The sequence below is a fragment of the Dreissena polymorpha genome, chromosome 6, assembly GCF_020536995.1.
Source record: "Dreissena polymorpha isolate Duluth1 chromosome 6, UMN_Dpol_1.0, whole genome shotgun sequence".
NCBI lineage: Eukaryota > Metazoa > Mollusca > Bivalvia > Myida > Dreissenidae > Dreissena > Dreissena polymorpha.
In genome coordinates, this window is record NC_068360.1 from 35,553,972 (window position 1) to 35,577,430 (window position 23,459).

General features: G+C 35.0%; 2 protein-coding genes across 2 annotated transcripts in view; one reads left to right on the top strand and one right to left on the bottom strand.

Annotated features, from left to right (window-relative positions):
* The window catches only part of LOC127833925 (X-ray radiation resistance-associated protein 1-like), a 29,542-nt gene extending 22,803 nt beyond the window's left edge, over positions 1-6,739 (bottom strand). The window contains exons 1-2 of the mRNA XM_052359434.1: positions 6,577-6,739; positions 520-731 (exon numbers count right to left, since the gene is read on the bottom strand). Coding sequence (XP_052215394.1) covers positions 520-731; positions 6,577-6,679 — 315 coding nt within the window. The 5' untranslated portion in view covers positions 6,680-6,739. The remainder of the gene's footprint in view (positions 1-519; positions 732-6,576) is intronic.
* A 5,256-nt stretch (positions 6,740-11,995) lies between these two features.
* LOC127835248 (heparan-sulfate 6-O-sulfotransferase 2-like) lies at positions 11,996-23,146 on the top strand. The gene is made up of 2 exons (XM_052361583.1): positions 11,996-12,654; positions 18,551-23,146. The coding sequence occupies exons 1-2, from the start codon at positions 12,077-12,079 to the stop codon at positions 19,212-19,214; spliced, it is 1,242 nt and encodes a 413-aa protein (XP_052217543.1). The 5' UTR covers positions 11,996-12,076; the 3' UTR covers positions 19,215-23,146.
* Positions 23,147-23,459: the final 313 nt, after the last annotated feature.

A 23,459-nucleotide genomic window follows, 5' to 3' on the forward strand; every position in this document is an offset into this window, starting at 1 on the left:
TGAAAATGACACAAAACATGCACCAAACACGTCTTCTCCATTTGGTGGTGAACATTTTGTCCTTGATAAATTCTGAAGATGCAGTTGTGACTAGCTGTGTAACGCTTAAATATGATATATGAACTACAAGTTGACCTTGACTTTTGAGCAAAAGAGATGTGTCTCGCAACTCACTGTCTCCCTTTGGCATACAATTGTGGGAAAATATTGTTAAACTGCGTTATGAATGTTGAAAGTCTAGTCATGACACGACTGGATGGACCAACACAGCTAAACACTAAACCATTGTGACTGCTTTAAAGAGCTAGTGGGCTTGACATAACTATTAGTTATTGCTTTATTACACCTGCAAACAAAGTATGGCATGTGATAAAATTTCACTTAGAATGATACTTGTTATGGCTTTTTTGCATCAAACAATTCTGGGCATTTCAGGTAATTCTGTATGCACTACTTAAAAATTACACTTAGAGTTGTACAGAAATCTTATAAATCAGTAACTCTAACTAAATACTTTACCAAGAAAAATCCATCCAAGACTGGAATATCTTTCTCTTCCTCCTCCTCTTGTTCATCTGCAGCCTGTAGTTGCTCAGTGAGAGACGTGCCTTGTTTCTCTGCACGTTTTCTCTCCTCCTTGATCCGGGCATAAGTCTTTGGCTTAGTGCAGAGAATGGCCTTAAAGCGACGTCTCTGTTCAGCCCGGTGAGCAACCAGCCAGGAACCATCAGCTGTGATATCAGGATTTGGGTTAGAATTCATAAAGCTAGGGAATAATCTGGGTGAAGGATGCTGTTAAAATGAGGTAGGATGGATTGTCAGACCATTCAGAAAATTTTCTATTATTTGATAACTGCTGTGTATTTTCTTGGCCTCATAACTTCTAACTAAGGTTTTAAAACACATTCTTTTTACCTACCATATAATACGGGCAAAAGCCCGCGAAGCGGGCGTTGACCGTTCATACATATGGAAATTTAGACATCAAATTACATAAGAATACCACGTACATGGGGATGTGTCTCAAAAAAAATTGCCACGCGACATATATTTTCGCGATGCTATTTATGACCTTGAACAAATCAAAACCACTTTGACATATGCTTAATCACATGTAAATACATACCTCAGGAAAAATTATATCATTGACATCATAATTGTGTTGCGAATCGCACTAAATATTCTCGCATTATTTGTTTTTCTTCGCAACCGTTCCAGATAAATCATTACTCAATTATCTCCCCTGAATACTCACCTTCAGTGGGTATAAGCCAAAGACTGGTTCACTACATATAGTGACAGTCTTTACCAAACACAATTTATGTGAACATAACCCATCTTAAATATATTGCCGAATCTCAGATTTCTGTCGAATTTATTTGCTTTGATCTTTTCGATATCTTATTGTTATTATTATCCTGACAAATCACAAACGCTGGTTAAAAAATTATTTGTTTTAAACATTATAGTTGGCATCTCTATTCTTCCAGTATTCTCGCAGTATTTCAATAATGACACCCTACTGTTTATTTGCCAGAATTCGTGACGCATTTTCCATTCGCTCTCAAAAAGAAGTTTTACGTGTGATCATGAGCAATATTCTGGTAAGTTGACATTGTTATCCATCAGAAACACATTTATTCACAAAATTTAAAGATATTCCGATCTGACTTTTTAGTCTTTTAGCTTTAATTTTAACGTATTTACACCTCGTCTGCTCGCACTTTACCGATATCCCGAAAGGTTACATATCACTATAATAAGTTTAGGCCTAAAACCACAAAGTCCGATACCGTTGGATTTTGGTACCACAATCTTACGTAAAAAATCATCCAGATTCGAAATCAACAAAAAACAAGACATTTATAAATTGTCTGCATTATTGATCAAATTTTAAGATACTTAAAGTCTATATCTGTCTATCTATAACAAAAATCAGCCATGGTATAATAAGATCAGATGTGCAAATAATGTCAAAGGGTTGTTAAATTATCAATTTGAAGGCAATTATGCTGAAAAAAATATGAAAGTTCCCATGCAAATTTAGTCTGTATATCGACAAGTGTTTGCCAATAAATGTCAAACTAGTAATACAAAACTTACCACAAGTATGTAAAAGCACTAAGTACCTGTTGTGATCAATTTTAGTTAGATGGTGTAATTATAAACAGTAGCAAATAGCTTGTTTAGTAAATGCATAATGCAATTAATATGATTTCCTTTCTCTTGTGTAATTAATAAATTGGTTACTTGTTAATCCATGATAAATGTTTTATGGCTAGTACAAAACCAGCATTGTTAATTTTGTAAAAGGTAATAAAATAACACCACTTTGTTATTTCATATACGTAAATATTCTTGTACTGTAGGTTGATGACAGTGTTTTAGTATTACTTATTTTGTAACTATTATTTTATGTGCAAATAAATGATGTGAAGTGTTTTGTATCTCCACACAATACCACGTACCTTTTTATATATGTACTGTGTTATGTGTTATTTGAATGTTTAAATAAAACAAGAGATGTGTTTGTAAGAAACACAATGCCCCCTAATGCGCCGCTTTTTGTTGTTGACCTTTGACCTTGAAGGATGGCCTTGACCTTGACTTTTCACCACTCAAAATGTGCAGCTCCATGAGATACACATGCATGCCAAATATCAAGTTGCTATGTTCAATATTTTAAAAGTTACTGCAAAACTTTACTGTAAGGTTAAAGTTTTGGGACAGAATGACAGACAGAGAGAAAGACAGACAGGCCCAAAACAATATACCCCCGGTCTATCTACCCGGGGGCATAAAAATATGGATGATATAACATGATGCATTCTAATATTTGCATTCAAATTGTTACTATAGAGCTAAGTGTATGCAGTTTAGACTGTGATTTAAGAATTGCTACAAAATGGCTAGTTTTTTAGTGGCGACAAAATTTTAATTGCAAAACAAGTATGTTTTTATGTTGTTACACATAATTATACATTGATAATAAATAAGAAGACAATTAGCGGTGTTAACGTTTCCCAACAGTAGAAATCATTCTTCTGATGAAGTCAGTGGTATACAGACAAAAGCTCAAGGCATGGCTTTCAATACGTAGTGTGTGTTATTTGACAGTCTAAAACTTATTGGATTAAAAAAAAATCCTGTCAAATTTGTCAATCAAAATTGATTTGACACATCACATGATTTTGATTATGTTAAATCAGTGTACTGTATGCTAAATGCAACTGCTTCAGCAAGCTGTCAAGTTGAATTGAGACATTTGATGAAACAAACTGTTTCCTGGGTAGGACCAGTACTTAGTGTCTATATGACGTACCATGACGTCGAAAGTCTACCAGACCTGTACTTCGACGTACAATTTTCACCGCTCTTGAGTGTTAGCCAATCAGAAGACACCTTACATCTGTTGCTTTTAGAGATATTTGACATTGAACATTATTATTATTATTTTTACCAAATTATGCGACTATCGACCGCTTACTCATAGATATTGTGCGAATTTATTAAACATTTATACCAAATTATGCGACTATCGACCGCTAACTCATAGATATTGTGCATATTTATTGACCTGGCATGGCGGAATTAACCTCTGACTTATGCAAGTTATGGTTATCACAAAATACGATCAACAGGGAGGTTATTATACATTATTTATCCCGTTAAGGTTCATGGGGGGGATAAAATTCATTAAAACTTCGCTTTGGTTTTTCTTCATTCAATGTGGTACAATATGGTCAAACTATATATCATTTTAAAGATCAAGACGGATAGAATAACATAAACACATTTTTGACATTCAATATTTGTGTGCTTTATTTATATTTTGGTTTAAAACCAATACATTTTTACACTAATTTACAAAATCTCAATCTCAAGTTAGGAAGGATATGCACTACCTTAAGTTGAATAAATGCAAAGCTATATACATATACAAGGTCAAGTTAGCAACATTCCACAGAAAATTATTGTCATAAAACAACAAATGAGTTTTTATTCAACTGCCTTCTTTGGATAAATTTCATAAACAAAGTTCTAAAAATAACTTAAACCTAACTACTTTTTAAAAATCCAGGTATGGTGGATATTAAGAGTCACAATTCTATTTCAAAGGCTTAACAATTTTGTTATTTACCTGTCAACCAAATTGCAAATTTTAAACCATATAAAATATGACGACGTATAAAATTGTAAAGGAATATAAAGAAATTGGCAAACCGATTGATTTTATATTTTGATTCCTTCTACCCATTTTGAAAGTGTGGCCCTCGCTGTGCTCCGTAGAAAAACGTGCAAAACAAATCGGTCGAAACCACGTGCAGTAGTGAGAAAACCGGGTATGTGTATACACATACCTGAGAAAACACATAGTTATTTTGACAGTTGGGTGGCAACTAGTAAAACAACTATAAACATTAATCAGCAAGAGATCGCACTAAATAACAGAAATGACCACGTAGAGATATCATCACTTACCCTATTTCAAATATTTTCCAGCTGAAAATTGTCCCCCACACGTTTTTTTTAATTTATTTGTATTGTTTTTCTGGAGCCGAAGTGCATCTCACAGAATATTCATCCAACTTCCGTTGTTTTCACTTTCGTTATTAAAATATCCGTTTAAAAGAATTATTTCTACTTTAGATTGTTAAAGCGATGTATTATTATATATTATCAATAGAACAGTATACCGTGATGAATTGAACGGAGTTACGTATTGATCTTTCTGTCAGTCTGTAAGCGTACTATTTTATGCGCAATAATAAAGTACATGTGATTCGACAAAAATTGTAAACATTTGTGAAATGCTTCTTACATAGTTATTCTTTTGAGTGTTTATGAGGTCTGATCGTGCAGTTTGCAAACATCAACGGAAAGATTACAATCCAATGCATTTGTCATCGTCAACCGTTTGGAATGTCAATTAGGCGATGAGTGAGTTTTTAGCATGTTTCTTTCTATTTTATTAATTTAAAAATGGCTGCCCCCATGGTGATGAAATGACATGTGTTCAAGATTTGATATTTCTAGATATGTAAACTTTTTTTACTATTTAAGCGTAACTTGCCCTCGTCAATGTCGATATTATTCACTAGTTATATAATTTTCCGCCGAAATACATGGAATAAACATGATTCAGATTTTTGAAAATAATGTATATTTTAGTGTTAAAATCACTTTGTATTTTGATTGATTTTGTGAATGGTATGATATGTTGATGTACAAAATTGGTAACAGTTTGAAGGAAAAACATCCTTTAAAGCATATATGTATACATTTTCAATGTGGCACTCTTCCTTTAGTCAAATTTAGTCAAATTTGAGTTCAATGCTAGGGGTCCCACAATTTCCTAAACAGTAATGCGCTGGACGGTCGTGATACTCCGCCCCGCATGATCAATAAATACTCACAATATGCTGAATAGTTTTAATTTTAAAAAGGTAACAATTGAATCTTCTTCAAATTTGTATATAATCTATTTCAATGCATTAAATACTTGAAATTTCTATGTGGTTTTTTTTGCCATTCTGATATTTTTATTAATTTTGTCCTCAATTAAAAACGAGATTTTAAACATTTATTATGAATAGATCTGAAGGAAAAGTGGCTCAAGAGACAAGTGTTTTGATTGGCTGTTCAGAAAATGTGTACGTTGAAGTACAAACATGTATGTCTAAGTACAAATTGTACTTTGACGTACAAATATATACTTCGAAGTGTATTTCATATTTGTATGTCAAAGTACATTTCTCTTTTTACCTTGTAGGTCTTCTTGACTTTCAACCCAAATGGTACGCCATAGTATGTCTTTAGGGTTATCTAAAGAATGCTCCCACTTAAGGGATCAATACAGAGACCTCCCAGTGACTACCGTAAAAACGCAGTTATAAGTCTACCCGCTCATAAGTCGGGGGGTATAAAAATGGTTTGAAAATTTGAATATTTAAAGGTACGTAATTCCATTATTATTATCTGTCAACCAACACATTTCACTTGTTATTTGTTATACAAAAGATAAATCATAAAGTATATATCAAGTTTAGTTATTGTCTAATGATTTTTCATGAACCATATGCCATTGAAATTTAAGGTGCATAAACTAATAGGTTTAGAGGCTATTGTGCTGACAAAACCATAACCAGAGGGTCAGACGGGGTGGGGTGGAGCATCAAGAAACAGGTTTTATTGTCATTTTGCTCTTAGTATGTCTTTCCCTTATCAAGCATGCTTTTATGCTGTTTCTTACACTTGATAATTTCAATCAATAAACCGATGTTTATGTGTTGTCGATGTTCATTAGATGATGTGAATTTGGTCCAATATATTTACTATCAACGAGGAGGCATGTAACGTTATTTGGTAAAAATATAGAGTGACATTCATTTAGTTTTGGTTCTCTGTAACAACTGGCATTAGTTAAATGACACAGCCCAATGCGAAGTTGTTTAACTTCGCTTTCAACGTCTCATTTAGAACACCCCTTTCTTTTGATTCCAGAGATTTGACGTTTTTACTCAAAAATATGAATCGCAAAATTCATGAAGACGTAACAAGTAAATAACAATACACCTTCTTCGGTAGCATCGTGTCTCAATAATGTTCTAACAGGAAAGCAGTTGGCGGATGTTGCTGGTAAACCATCATCATATTTTATCCCAGGTATCGCCGCCATTTTGTAAACATCGCCACGGTAACAACGCTGGTTCCCCGTCAGGTGTTGTTTCAAAAGCCAACCGGTCATCAAAAATACGGTCAGTACCTGTTGTGTAGTGTGTAATACAGGACAATATGAAACAACAAATAAATAAATAATCAGGAGATAAATTATTGCTAAACGTTATTTAAAAGGTCTTTTATTTAAGGCAACTTCCTATACAATATATGACAATAAACACGACACAAACATTTAACATAAAATAATCAAAGCGCTGAAGGCACTTAAGTTGTTCGCTATTGCATACAACTCATTTTCCAAAATTAAAGACAAGTTTGAAATGAAGACAACCCATTTAAATTTATAAAGAGTGTGTCTTAACTCACGGATCGAGATGTGGGTGCACTTTTTATCATCCTATTTATTTTAAAGAGATAACTTAGACAAAATAACAACAACAAGGCCCTTTTTTTGACGTTCTGAAAGCAAAGAAAGTATGATGAAACTGGTAAAGATAACTGAATTTATAGAAAATTGACAATCACCATCATATTTAATGAATATTGTTGGAATATCGAATACTAATCTTACTAAGAATATAATTTCATGAGGGAAATTCTCTGTACAAAACTTTTGATTTTTGACACCATATACAAATTCAAATTATACAATAAGATAATTGATGAAAATAAATATAAATTAAATCTGCGAGCAATAATTTTCACTCACAAAAAAGTTAGTTATAAAGACAGCCCTGTTGACCCGTACTTTGTTTTTCATGCATTACTTGTTACCCTAGCAGTTCACACGGTATCAACAACTCTGACCTAAACATGGGTATAGAGCACTAATGCGCCTTAACGTCAGCAGACACCGAAGAATATACTTGAATATTTCAAAGGCTGATTCGAGATAAAACCTCTGAACTTTGGCTACATCACTGTGTCTGTGCTCAGCGTAAAGGATGTAGCACTGTTCAGTGTAAGTAATTACGGACTACTCTCTGCATATGTATGTTCAAACGACACAAATTGTGGCCCAGTTATAATTACGCGTAAAATCCATCTCACAGAATTTCAGGGTCAGTACTCGTTCACTAAATCGTCCGGGGAATATATAATTGACTATCGATAAACACAGTTTTGCTTTCAAGGTGAGAAAACAAACATTACCGAAATAGTATAGTGTCACGATATAAGGAAAATCGTTTAATTATCCAATCACAAATGTTTGCCGTACTCTGTAAACATTTCTGGAAATCGTACCTGAACGCCTGGATAGGCTGCACTTGTTTTCTATTTTAAGTCTTGTATCGAAAAGCATTGTGCTAAAATGTGCCATTTACAATTCGCAATGAGATTTTTAATGACCCTCGTTATACAAAAATGGGTCTTATTCGATATGCGCCCATCGTATATATAGCCCACTCAGCCTGCACATCCCTTAGTCTGGTTAGAAGATACACAATGAGACCATAACACATTGAGTGATTTAATAGTGAACAGCATCGCCTCTGACTAGACTGCACAAATGCATAGGTTGGGCCTAAGATACGCTGGCCGAAACTCCATAAGAACCACTTTCGCATGACGCGGAAAGTTTTATTTAAATGTGTCGAAAATAAAACTGGGCGTAAATCTTATATTAACATACGATATATTTCGATAGTGAAGAAATACACTCACGATAAGGCATGTGAGGACACAATTGATGTGCACTCCCGTAGTTTATTTTTTTATCTACTTACACTAAATTGTGGTTTGACAATGATAACACTCATTTCATGCGGTGAATATGCGACTAACAAGTGAAAAAACACATTAGTTAAACTTTTGTTTTCAATTTAATTATTTAGAAACGTAAATTTCAAACTTTATTTCAAAGTCAGCATTTACGCCGACTACCTTTTTACAAGATATTTCTTTTTATATTTAGTTGTTTTTCATAATTGGTTTTAGTGATTATAAAGCATTTTTGTTGTTGTCTATAGTATACCTGTAGTTATTGGTGAACTCATGTTCAACTTTTTATAAATTGAGAACTGTGAATAAAAACAAACTTAACCTTCTATTTTTGCGTTGTTAGCACCCGTGAATACAAAATACAAAAGATCGCCGATATCGGTTGAGAACAAAAGAACATTTCACAGACATATCAAATTTAACCCCGTTGTAGTAGCATGCACTATGAACGAGGTTACGCAACAGACCCACTATACTTGTTTATCAGCAGTAGTTTAATTTTGCCACATCTATTAATAGCCTCAGACAATGACCTGTGCTGAGCAAAAATACTACGTCCCTAAGACTCAGCAGATAGTGGACTATTTGAATCACTCATAAACATTTTCTTCCGCGACAAGTATAATACAAATATTGTTTTTTTTCTTTATACGCTCCGTTAAAAAATATTCCATTTAACACGATATTCACATTATGTTTCCATTTGTGAATGAATAAAGTTGAAAAACTCAAACTTATACAACTCTTTCTTGTGCGGAGGCGGCAGATGCGAAAGTTATCAGGTTAATCGTAGTTAAGAGAAAACTGACTTGAAACGCGTCGTACCAACCTTAGTTGTTCGCAAGCGAGCAACTAATTATTGATGAAAGTAGGGATCACGCCTTAGTTTTAACCAGTTTGAATCCAAGCTGTTACCTTAGCCCAGAATGAATCACAGACACAAACGTGCAAATAATTATAAGTCTCATATAATCACATGTTTATTTAAAAAGCAATTGAGGAGAATGTCAAAGTTATTCAAATTACAATTGATCTAAAATGCCTGATTCATTTTGAAATGAAATAAATTCTAGTACAAGTCAATACTTTCATGTAGAAAAGATTTCATAACTAATTAACATGAATCACGAATTTCAGATTATCTTCATGACAAAGAAGAAGCAATAACACTTTCCTGTCACGAGCTCATGTGACTTCAATGATCATTTATATAAATCAGTTGGCGTCATTATTTTCTCCCAATCAACCAGTATTCCTATTAGGGTCATTGCAGATCAAAGCGTTCTCTATATATCACGTGGTGACAAATTTCTTTAAACAAGGTCATTTGACCTTGCCATTTAATCTGGTGACCCCAAGTTCAAAATAAAAGATATATAGATATCGCTCGGAAACGACAACTGTGTTAATTGTTCAAGGAAATATTGTACTTATTCAAATTAAATTATCTGAGGTCATATATTAAGCTATTTAACTTGATTTTGCTCAAGTTAATTACATGCCAACAGGGGTCTGTTTGAGAAAAGATAGTTATCTGCACTGATTGTTTATATCGGCTTAAGAGATAGATGCATACGTGAAATTACATAATGGGAATAACATATGTACGCTTTTTGTTAAAGATACACACACGACAGATGTTGTTTAAGGTATCGGGGCCATAAAAATGAAGTTTTATCAAGATATGTCAATTCAATTATTTGCTGACGACAAAAGGTTGACAAATTTGTATTTGCCAATGAAGGTTTATTTACATTCCATTTTTTATCGAAACACCTGCGTTTGTTTCCTTTTTTCGTATCTGAGTGATAATCTTTTTTTGTATCAACTTCCAATGATCACTGTTCGTTATATTGTATACTTATTCGGCGTATCTTTCAAACCCAGTTCTTCACCTTAAGTGACATTATCAACAGCTTATTACATGTGGAAGACATTTCCACCAGTAGATCCAAATGAACAAATCGAATATTTAATTCGAAGATTTGAGAGAAATCACCACCCCATCTGAACATCAGTGCGTTCTTTTGGAGGTGTATGAGTACATCATATAGGATGTGACACTGTTCAATGTAGGAAAATCCGGGCTATTTTCTGCATATTCCGAAGATACATTAACACACATTTTCTCCAGTTATTAATGCTCATTTAATTATATCTGGTATAATTTTAGGGTCTGTTCTCGGTGAACTTTAGTGAAATAAATGAATAAAAGAAAACCTATCGGCGAGTGGCGTTCATTTCCAACGAGCGCATGATGAATAGTTTTTTTTTCAATAACAATACATAGGGACGGTTGATATTCATTTTGTAACCCAATATAAACGTGAAAACATCGCGAAAAGAACCATAACAATTCTTATTCACTTTATATCCAGTATATGCGATTAAGATAAGATAAGATAAGATTTATTTTGAGTCGGCAAGAGTTAAACAACAAACATAAGCTCAGACAGCTTGTACAACCGACTATAAAACATGATGAATAAGAAATAACAAGTGTATAAAAGCTGAAAGACTGGAAACAAATTGTTCTACAATTAAAAGGCAGATATACATATAAGTATATAGCATGATATTACAACATCAGATACGGTAATCAAAAGTTTAGATTTGTCTACATTAAAAGTCAGATAATTTTTTAAGAGAAAGAATAAAATATCAACTGGACACAGCATGCAGAGCATACAAAACATATCAATCATACAGAGCATACATAGCATGCAGAGCATACAAAGCGTACGGAGCGTACAAAGCAACCAGAGTATACAAAGCGTAAGGCACACAAAGTATACATAGAATACATAGCATTCAACGCAAACAAAGCACACAAAGCATGCCAGGCATACAAAATATACTAGGCATACACAGCACACAAAAATACACCAAGCAAACAGGCATAAAGTAAATAGAGCAAAAAAACACATGCAAAGCACACAAAGTATACAAGCAAACAATGCATATAAAGTATATAAAGCACATTAAAACATGCAAAGCACACAAAGTATACAAAGCATACAGATCACACAAAGCATATAAAGCATACAGGGCCTACAAAGCATACAGAGCATGCACAGCACACAAAGCATACAAAGCTAAGAAAAATACTAACAGCATATAACATTTAAGTAAATAAAGCATATAGAGCATGCTAAGCATCCAAAGCACACAAAGCTAAGCAAATCTAACACTATATAACATTATAGTAGAAAGTGAACTTAAAACTAAGTGATGTGATGCTCCCTTGCTGTGGAAATCCCATTCAGTCTACAGCATTTGCACCTACAGCTTTTTCCATTCCATGTCCCAATTAAAGTTTTAAATTGCGAAAAATTTGTACATTTTCTAAAGTATTTGATTATTTTATAAGTTAGTGGTACAATTGATATACCACGGATTAAATGCAAACATGTGATGGAACTCGATCATTATTTAGTTTTAAATTAAATCATTCATGTTTGCAATTAACTTTAAATATCTTTTAATACACCCAATGTCCATTGCCAGGATTACCGTGCTTTTATGGCCGTTTTGACCAATTCTAATTAAGACGACGACGGGGATAAAAACATTCGAAGTCGTTATTCCAAAACCCAAGATGGTTGGCATTTGAAGAAATTAGTTAATTACTCAAATCTTGAATTAATGTCCATGACAAACAGTCTTGTCTCCAATGTTGATCACAACATGCAAGGGGAAACGATATATCCAAAACCTTTTTCTACTTAAAAGGTGTACAAGATTTAAAATGAATTTGAGAAAATTCGTATTTTTACTGACAGGAATCGTAATATTTACTGTCATTGTCCTTGTATACATTTGTGGCGATGTATCATGCAGTTCAAAGGGACATATTCAACGTAAAGATCCTTATGTGGTTTCCCCAATCGCTGATTCCCTAAATGCCTATAGAGTTGGGAGGCTACCCTTCAATGTATTTGGTGCTAAAGATCTCGGAGAAGTTCGCCATGTCAAACTAGACCAGGAAGATGTCCTTGTTTTCTTGCACATGCAAAAGACTGGTGGGACAACATTTGGTCACCATTTAGTAAAAAATCTTGATATTGAATCTCCGTGTCAGTGTTACAAGAACAAAAAGAAATGTGATTGTTTTACATCAAAAGGGACCCTATGGTTGTTCAGTCGCTATTCAACTGGATGGTTGTGTGGGCTGCATGCAGACTGGACAGAACTAAAGAGTTGTGTAAATGAGGCAATGAACAGAAAAGAGGATCAAGTCCGTAACAGAAAGTATGTTCAGTTTCATAGTTGTTACTTATTACTTAAATTTGACAAAGTAGGTTCAGTGTTTTGTTTCACTTTTACTGTTTTAGGGGAATGGTGGCGGGGCCCGTCCAAACGGGAAAAAATGCGTTGTTTTTTTAGGAAAAGGGGAAAATAAAAAAATCGCTTGTTTATATGTAATAATATTTATTATATTAATACAAATGTTTGTATGAATAATATTCACAGCTGAATGTCTTGGTCCTTTTTCTTAAAATTAAAATATATATCAATGATTTTTTCAACATTAGTTTCAGACAGTTCAGCCTTCATGCACAATCTCAGTTTTCCAAGCCATTTTGAGTATAATTGGGATCTTTTAAATGGATAAAATGGCAAATTTGAGCATTTTTTATCAATAAAATGGACCAAATTGGAATGATTTTATCAACAAATATTGACACAATAAAGATACATCAGGCCTTTTCCTGGCCATTTTGGGAGAAAAATGCAATTAATGTGAAAAGTCCACTGATTTGGGGAAAACTATTTAATATAACTCTTTATAATAATTCAAAATAATATAAATTAAAGTTATATACTTTGTAAGTTGTTTATGAAATAAATTTTAGATATATTTATCATGATAATAAGACAGTTCTTTCTAAAAAAAAATAATTTTAACTTCTGGGGGGGGATTTTTTTTACAAAATGGGGGGAAAATATATACCCTTTTTGAGGGGAATGGGGCCAAATATCGACCCCGAAATTGCCATAAAAAAACACTGAGGTTACTTGATTAAAAATTATAACTGAAAAAAATTATTGCACATTACCTCATATCATAGAGGTCCCAGTTTTGGTTACCAGGTCTTTATTTGAGAATTATTACGAATATTTTAATTTCAATTCATGTACATAGTTGTTGAAACTTAATATTGTGCTTACTATTCATAATATTTTGAAAATACTTTGTTTTAGAATTGTTTAACACCAGTGCTTTCCACAGGATTTTTGTCATGCGCCCGGGGCTGTTAGGGGTGCTTTGGGAGGGGTGTCCCCTCCCAACGTTGATTAAAAAAAAATAACGTGTTGATTGACGTTCTGTGGTGCGTTATAAAAAAATGTCAAAAGACGTCATTTGGTGCGCTATGACTCTTCAAGAATATCCCCCAGTCATTTAAATATATATAATTTATATTGTTTCATCGTTTTAAAACTTTTCCGCATAGATAGTAAAATCCCGACTCAAATGATTTCCCAATACATCTGTTTCAACCTGACTCTTACTGTGTACTTACAACTCTTCAAATTTGTACAGGTATTTATAACCCAACAATCCTGCTTTTTCCGTTTTCATAAATCAATATCTTGTAAATATTTACAATAAAGGCTCTCAATTATTTCTTTAACACAAACCTTGCAATTTTTTAAGTATCAAATAAATTTTAAGTGACTATAGATTTGATGAAATATTGCCTCTGAACACGCGTCAATCTCCTGACATGTTGTTTGCCTGTTAAAACGCTCAATACACACACACTTTCTTTCTATGCAAATGATGCGGCGTTGTACATACTGAATCATTTTCACGCTCTTTTTAATTTAGAAATAAATTTGCACTGCTAATTTGAAGCCAGAATATTTCAACGTTGCTGTAACATTCACATTTGGAAGTGTGTTTCGGATTAAAAACATCAACTTACAGGAATGGGTTTCGGAATACAAATTTAATTATTCCATATTGAGATTTCAACAAATATTAACAGTTGCGTTATAAATTCAACAATAATTTGTTTAAACACTTTTTGAGTCGAATAAATGTTTTGACAGAATAATGCATGAAATTCATGTTGTCCATTACATGTACGTCACGAGTCTTCTGAGTGATTTAACTGCAGGTATTGCCTGCCTACTGCTGTCGCTCATACAAAGCGTGCGCTCTTATTGGCCAATATTGATTTTCTAATACGGTGACGCTTCGGCAGGCTTTAGTTGGGTAAAGCGACAAAGGAGCGTAAATCGGCTTTTTAAAATTTTTGTCGAAGTCAATATCGCTTTGATCTTAAGCTGCAATAACTGTAAGAATACACTGATCGGAAAATTTTATAATCCCCGCGGACTCCAGGCCTTTTTCTGTCTATTTTGGGGAAAAGTACCTAGCAAAATTGGGATTTTTCGAGTCGCGAAATCTTCCAAATTGGGAAGAATTTTCAGCGGCAAAAGCATTATTTGGACAGGGGTTTTCCTGTCATTTTGGATAAAAATCATATTAATTATGGTTATAAAATATGTAGGTTGTTTAAAATTAAAATAAAGATATAGAGTCTAATAATCATAAGTCATAAGACACTTCTTTCTGAAAAAAAATAAATATATTTTTTATTTTTAAATTGGGATTTTTTTTGAGAATTGGGAAAAAATATTCATATTTTGCATTGGGAATGGGTCCAACTATCGGACCCGTGAGATAGGCAGAAAAAGGCCTGGACTCTGATTTCGAAATTCAAGCACCCCGCTGATGGACTGTTAAATTGCCTGCGGAAAGCACTGAACACAATATTTCTTTGATTTTTTTTATATAGATACATGTATTAACAAGACTATTGCCAAGCAATAAAAGTCCCCTACCGGCTCCACCATTGTCAGAAATTCCACCATTGTCAGAAAATATTGTTCTTTGTTGCCATAGCAACCAGAAATTATGACTTAGGGACAAAATGAAATGACGTGCATAATGTCCATATTGCCATCTATCCATGTTCCAAGTTTCATGAAAAAATATTAAGAACTTTTAAAGTTATTGCAGGATCAAGAAAACCACCATTTTCAGCAGTATAATTTCTAGTCTGTTCGGGTCTGTTTGCTTTGGGATCGAGTCTGTTTTACTGCCTGATTAACACAGCAGAAAACCTTCTGAGAAAATTTCAAATTTCCTAATTGCTGTCCAAAAATCCCAAATGTGGCCAAAAAAAGAGGAATTGAACATTATATATATATTTATATATATAATATCAGGCATTTCCCCAGGGTTTTGGCCAGGCACAGCGGCAAGGCAGCATGGAAGGGAGTGCGGGTGGGGGACCATTTCCTGTGTTGATTTATATATGTATTTATTGTTCTAACTGAAAATCTTCATAACTTAAGAGCTATTAAAAGACATTTTTGTTAACTTTTTATTAGTTTTTACTCAATTTATTTCATTTAAGACATCTATTATAATATTTAGTAACAAACATAAAGACATGATCGGAAAAACAAGCGCGGCAGCACAATAGATTTTTACGTCCAGGCACCGCGGGCCCGCTGTGCTAAAACCGTCTGTGGAAAAGCCTGATATATATATATAAATTATTTTTTTGGCAACCCAATTTAAATGTTGAGGGTCGGTGCCTATTTGGGAGACACGGTTGTGTGATCCGAAATGGACCTATTTTTTTGGCCATATGGTTACACATTTTATTTTATTTTTTTATAAATAAAATGCAACATTTAGTTAGTTTCCCTATGCAACTTTATGGCTTGAACCTACGTAAATATAATATTGGCAACTTAAAAACACTTACTTATCAATTTTTATGCCCCCCTTCGAAGAAGAGGGGGTATATTGCTTTGCTCATGTCGGTCGGTCTGTCGGTCGGTCGGTCCGTCCACCAGGTGGTTGTCAGACGATAACTCAAGAACGCTTGGGCCTAGGATCATGAAACTTCATAGGTACATTGATCATGACTCGCAGATGACCCCTATTGATTTTGAGGTCACAAGGTCAAAGGTCAAGGTCATGGTGACCCGAAATAGTAAAATGGTTTCCGGATGATAACTCAAGAATGCTTAGGCCTAGGATCATAAAACTTGATAGGTAGATTGATCAGGACTCACAGATGACTCCTATTGATTTTCAGGTCACTAGGTCAAAGGTCAAGGTCACAGTGACCCAAAACCGAAAAATTGTTTCCGGATGATAACTCAAGAACGCTTAGGCCTAGGATCATGAAACTTGATAGGTAGATTGATCAGGACTCGCAGATGACCCCTATTGATTTTGATGTCACTAGGTCAAAGGTCAAGGTCACAGTGACCAGAAATAGTAAAATGGTTTCCGGATGATAACTCAAGAACGCTTAGGCCTAGGATCATGAAACTTGATAGGTAGATTGATCATGACTCGCAGATGACCCCTATTGAATTTCAGGTCACTAGGTCAAAGGTCAAGGTCACGATGACCCAAAATAGTAAAATGGTTTCCATATGATAACTGAAGAAAGCTTATTCCTAGGATCATGAAACTTGATAGGTAGAATGATCATGACTCGCAGATGACCCCTATTGATTTTCAGGTCACTAGGTCAAAGGTCAAGGTCACGGTGACCCGAAATAGTAAAATGGTGTCCGGATGATAACTCAAGAATGCTTATGGCTAGGATCATGAAACTTCATAGGTACATTGATCATGACTGGCAGATGACCCCTATCGATTTTCAGGTCACTAGGTCAAAGGTCAAGGTCACAGTGACAAAAAAACATATTCACACAATGGCTCTCACTAAAACGGAGAGCCCATATGGGGGGCATGCATGTTTTACAAACAGCCCTTGTTAAGTATTTGGGAGCACAAAATCAGTTACACCAGTTTCCCAATAAGAAGACTCAAAAACACAATTTTTACCTTTTTTGTGGTTTTCTGCGCAAATTTTTCCCAATCGGGCTGGTACTGATACTTTTCCCAATTGGGAAAGAATCACTGAAACTATTCAAAGATTTAATATTTCTATTTGTCAGAATTTACAATATCTTAAGAGTCTGCCAGGGCTCAACATTAACAGTCGTCCTATTGCCCCTGACACGTAAAAGTTGGGTCCGGGCAAGTTATTTTATAATCTAGTTGTCCTCCCGGGCAAGTGCAAAAAGAACAAAGAGCATTTATTTAGACTTTAATTGCTGTAATAATTTTGTTAAATGCGCAAAAATAAAAAAGGTTTTGTGGTGTATCATTTTGATCTTTATTAAAAAATATGAGGTTGACAGTTAATGTGATATTTCATGTTTGGGCAAGTGGCTTTACGTTCTAAGGGCAAGTAGATTTTCTAAGTGCTTGCCCGGCAGGGCAAGTTGGTTTTTAGGTTAATGTTGAGCCCTGTCTGCTAGAAGTTGTTGAAAAAGTTGTAGCAAAAAATTGCTTTAAAAAATACATAAAAATATGTTTCAATATCCCTGCTATTTAATTTAGCAGTACTTGATTACTTTTAATAAAAGCCAGACTACAAGTGTACATTTGTATCATGTTTTATAAAGTGATGCTTTAACTCTCTCAGTGCTGGAACCCAGTTTTGAAGGCCTTTGCAAACAGTTTGGATCCAGATGAGACGCCACAGAACATGAGTCTCATCAGGATCAAAACTGTTGGCTAATCTGATAGTATTCTTTGGAAAAAAAATGAAGAAAATGCTAATTTTAGAAATTCAGCAGACAACATTTTAGCAGACAACAAATTTCCCAGCATGCAAAGGGTTCAGTATTGTATTATTTTATGATTGTCAGGGAGAGCTGAATATGACTAAATCACAGGGTGGGAGGCGTTTAGCATCGCATTTGTCAGTTTGCCTTTGCATGCTGGGAAATATGTATATACGTATGTATATGTTCTTTTGTGATCACGTGATTCCCCGCAGTGGCTGAAAGTGTTAAATACTGTCAAAATCTGGCACAAACTTCACAGTTGACTTGAATGTGTAGATGATCGTGGAGAAAGGAATAGTGCCTGTGACCAGTTTTGGCTAAATGTTGGCCCATTTTATTTTTGTCGACTGTAAAATATGTAGTTGTTATGAGTTTGTCCAAACATGTGTTTTGGGTAGATCAGTGTTTATGACACATTTCTAGTTTTCAACAAAAATAGGTCAGTCATGTGTTCTTTGTTTTTCAGCTATCATTACATTACCATTCTTCGTGATCCGGTGAAACGCTATCTGAGTGAGTGGAAGCATGTACAACGGGGAGCAACTTGGAAAACATCCAAACTTATTTGCAAAGGTCATAGCGCGGCGGGCTTAGAAGTGCCGTTCTGCTTCAATGGCTCTGACTGGGAAGGCGTCACACTGGATGAATTCATTAACTGCAAAAGTAACCTTGCGAAAAACCGTCAGACACGCATGCTTGCTGATCTGACAGAGGTTAACTGTTATAACACATCATCTATGAGTTCAGAGGAACGGGACCAACTTATGCTGAAAAGTGCCAAAAAGAATTTGTTAAGAATGGCATACTTTGGTCTCACAGAATTTCAGTTGCGGACTCAAAAGCTTTTTGAGTATACGTTTGATATCAAGTTTAAAACTCCATTTACGCAGCTTGCAATAACGCGCAGTGATTTAACAAATATTACACTCCAGCAGCAGGAACGGATTCTTGCTCAAAATAGTCTGGACATAGATCTTTATCAGTATGCGAAAGATCTGTTCTTGCAGAGAGTACGTAAGATGAGAAATGAACAGGGGGAGTACGAAGAATACAATTATAGTGAGTTGACATATTCCAAGGACCGCTTTGATGACTCAGTTGACATAGCTGAAGAAGAAGATGATGTATAGTCTCTATTGTGTGTCACACGTGCTAGTCTTAGTGATAATGTCAAAGAGAGCCAGCAATTCTTGTCATATTTATTATTTTGATACTTAAACCTTTACCCCTTAGTAACTTATTTGAAAGCGTTTGTTGTCTCTTAGAAAAACAAATTAAATGTTAGACTCTCTGATTACATGTAGGTTAAATTATAAAGGCTTCATGCCCAACCCTAAGATTTTCAATTGATTAGAAGCAAACAGCATGAAACCATAACAGACAGCAGATTTCTAGCAGATTACTCACAGGCTGTTTGGGTTTTATGTTGGTTGCATATAGCCATTTTCATTTGCTTCTGAGCTGGAAAGGGTTAACACTTTCACAAGGAGTTTTATTTGGTGTGAATAATTGGTTGACATGAATTTAAGATTTAACTGTCTATGCCAACGTTGATCTACTCACAAATGTGGCAAGATAGTGCAATGTATGAATTTGTGTCTTATTCTGTGAAAACTGGGCAAATTCATGTGCGTGAAGTGTCGTCCCATATTAGCCTGTGCAGTCCACACAGGCTAATGAATCAGGGACAGCACTTTCCACTTTAATGGCATTTTTTTGTTTAAAGGAAGACCCTTTTTTTACAGAAAATCTAGTTTAAGCAGAAAATGTCTTCCCTGATAAACCTGTGCGGACTGCACAGGCTAATCTGGGATGGCACTTTACGCACAAGCATTATGCCCAGTTTTCTCAGAACCCGACTCATTAGCTCACCTGAGCACAATGTGGTCATGGTGAGCTTTTGTGATCGCCTTTTGCCCTTGGTCTGTCGTGCGTCTGTCGTCAACATTTTGCCTTGTAAACACTCTAGAGGCCACATTCATTGTCTGATCTTCATGAAATTTGGTCAGAACATTTGTCCCATTGATACCTGGACTGAGTTCGAAACTGGGTCATGCTGGGTCAAAAACTAGGTCACTAGGTAAAAAAAAGAAAAACCTTGTGAACACTGTAGAAGTCACATTTGATTCCCAATCTTCATGTAACTTTGTTAAAATGTTTGTCTAAATGATATGTTAGTTGAGTTCAAAAATGGTTCCGGTCAGTTGAAAAACATGGCCGCCAGGGGTCGGGGCAGTATTCCTTATATGGCTATAGAGAAACCTTGTGAACTCTCTAGAAGTCACAATTTTTCCCCAATCATCATGAAACTTGGTCAAAACATTGGTTTCATTGATATCTCGGACGAGTTTGAAATTGTCCAGATGGGTGAAAAAACATGGCCGCTAGGGGGCGGGGCAGTTTTCCTTATATGGCTATAGTAAAACCTTGTTAACACTCTAGAGGCCACATTTATTGTCCAATCTTCATGAAGTTTGGTCAGAAGATTGGTCTCAATATCTTCGATGAGTTCAAAATGGTTTTGGTTGCTTTAAAAACATGGCCACCAGCAGGGGTGGGGCATTTTTATCCCCCGCCAGAGGCGGAGGGATATTGTTTTGGCGTTGTCCGTCCGTCCAGCTGTCAGTCTGTCCGGCACTTTTGTGTCCGGAGCCATATCTTAGAAGTGCTTTGGCGGATTTCATTGAAACTTGTTATGAGTATATATATGCATAAGAGGATGATGCACGCCAAATGGCATTGTACACCATCTGTTAAAAACAGAGTTAAGTCCCTTTGTATCTTGAAAAAATGCTTTTTACTATAGGCTCTTTTGTGTCTTGAGCCATATCTTGGAAGTGCTTTGGCGGATTTCATTGAAACTTGGTATGAAAATATATATGCATAAGAGGATGATGCACGCCAAATGGCATTGTATACCATCTGTTCAAAACAGAGTTGTGGCCCTTTGTATCTTGAAAAGAAGCTTTTTACTATAGGCACTTTTGTGTCCGGAGCCATATCTTAAAAGTGCTTTGGCGGATTTCATTGAAACTTGGTATGAGTATATATCCCCCGCCAGAGGCGGAGGGATATTGTTTTGGCGCTGTCCCTCCGGCTGTCCGTCCGTCACTTTTGTGTCCGGAGCCATATCTTGGAAGTGCTTTTGCGGATTTCATTGAAACTTGGTATGAGTATATATATGGATAATAGGATGATGCACGCCAAATGGCATTGTACACCATCTGATAATAACAGAGTTATGGCCTTTTGTATCTTAAAAAAAATGCTTTTTTTAGTGTCAAATATAACACTTTTGTGTCCAGAAGTACATAGGCGGGGGATATCAATCCAACGAATTTGCTTGTTCCTTATATGGCTATATATGGCTATAGTAAAACCTTGTGAACACTCTAGAGGCCACATTTATTGTCGAATCTTCATGAAATTTGGTCAGAAGATTGGTCTCAATGATATCTTGTATGAGTTTGAAAATGGTAACCTTTGCATGAAAAACATGGCTGCCAAGGGGCGGGGCATTTTTCCTTATATGGCTATAGTAAAATCTTGTTAACACTCTAGAGGCCACATTTATTGTCCGATCTTCATGAAATCCGGTCAGAAGATTCATCCTAATACTATCGTGGACGAGTTCAAAAATGATATTGGTTGGTTGAAAAACATGGCGGGGCATTTTTCCTTATATGGCTATAGTAAAACCTTTTTAACACTCTGGTGGCCACATTTATTTTCCTATCTTCATGAAACTTGGTCAGACGATTTGTCCTAATGATATCTTGGATGAGTTAGAAAATGATTTCGGTTGCTTAAAAAACATGGCCACCAGGGGGCGGAGCATTTTTCCTAATATGGCTATATATATATTATCATGCTTTAGTAAAACCTTGTTAACACACTAGAGGCCACATTTATTGTCCAATCATCATGAAACTTGGTCAGACAATTTGTCCCAATGATATATTGGATGAGTTCGAAAATGGTTCTGGTTGGTGTAAAAACATGGCCACCAAGGGGGCGTAGCATTTTTCTTACATGGCTATAGTAAAACCTTGTTAACACTCTAGAAGCCATATTTATTGTATGATCATCATGAAACTTTGTCAGAAGATGTGTCCCAATGATATTTTGGAAAAGTTCGAAATTGGTTCCAGTTGCTTAAAAAACATGGCCACCAGTGGGCGGGGCATTTTTCCTTATATCATGGACTTATGAATCTTCATGAAACTTTGTCAGTATATTTGTTTAAATGATATCTTGGATGTTTATGAAAATCTTTCTGGTCTGTTGAAAAACGTGGCTGCCAGGGTGTTCACTAGTCATAGAGGTTGTTAAGAACATTTTGTTCTAAAGACATCTTGGGCTGCACAGAACAGGTCAGTTCCTTTGAATCTCAGCCAGATGAGTGACTTTGGACCTTTCAGGCCCTCTTGTTTTATCAAAGCAGCAGCATGTCAACAGTGCTTTCAAATTGTATGTAATTTCACTGCGTTTTTTGTTACTAGATGAACAACTTAATTCTGAAGGAAAGAATGCCATAGCATGACAACTTATCTCTTATCACAGCATCTGTTATTGTAAATAGTTAGTGCCAATTATATTGAACTAAAAGTATGTCAATATATGGCAATGCTCATTTCATGTGCATTTTTTAAACTAACAACTTTTTTCAGTGGGATCTTTTTTGAGCGCGCTGAACCCATGTGTTCAGATTTATTTATAACCTATTTTTTATAATATTGTTGCATGAAGAGGCAGCTGTCATGCACCTTTTGAAAAACAGTTTAAATGGTTGTGTTTATGGTGATAAATTTACAAACGTTTAGTTTTTGATTCATTTACTAATTCATTGTAACGAGCTATTGCCTTCAGTAATTAGTATAAATATGGGGTATAAATATATACTGGGAAGTGTATATCACAGAAGAAAACTTAAAAATGTAAATACTTCAGGAATATTATTTACTGCATACTGGTATTTGACTTTTTTGTTGACAATTTTGTTAATGAAATAACAAATACTTTTCTTCTGTTGGTTTTCTTTGTAGAATTTTTATTTTTTATTTTTTTTGCTTTTAAAAATATTTTTCTGTGAAAATAACAACAACAGGAGAACAATTAAAAAAATTTGGTTGACTGAAATAAACCCAATCCAATGTATTCACTGAAATTTGATTAGGTGAGCAGCTTTTGGTGAGGTAAATGCTGTATCTGTATGGAGTGAATGTTATTTATTAACCTATTACCACTAACTTAAGGTCCACATGTTTATCTCTGAATACTCTCTAAGAAAATCAAATTAAATTAAAGGCCTTACCTGATAGATTCAAGTTTTAAAGGCTTTATTTCCTAATCTTAGAGGCTGTTGAGCAGCAGAC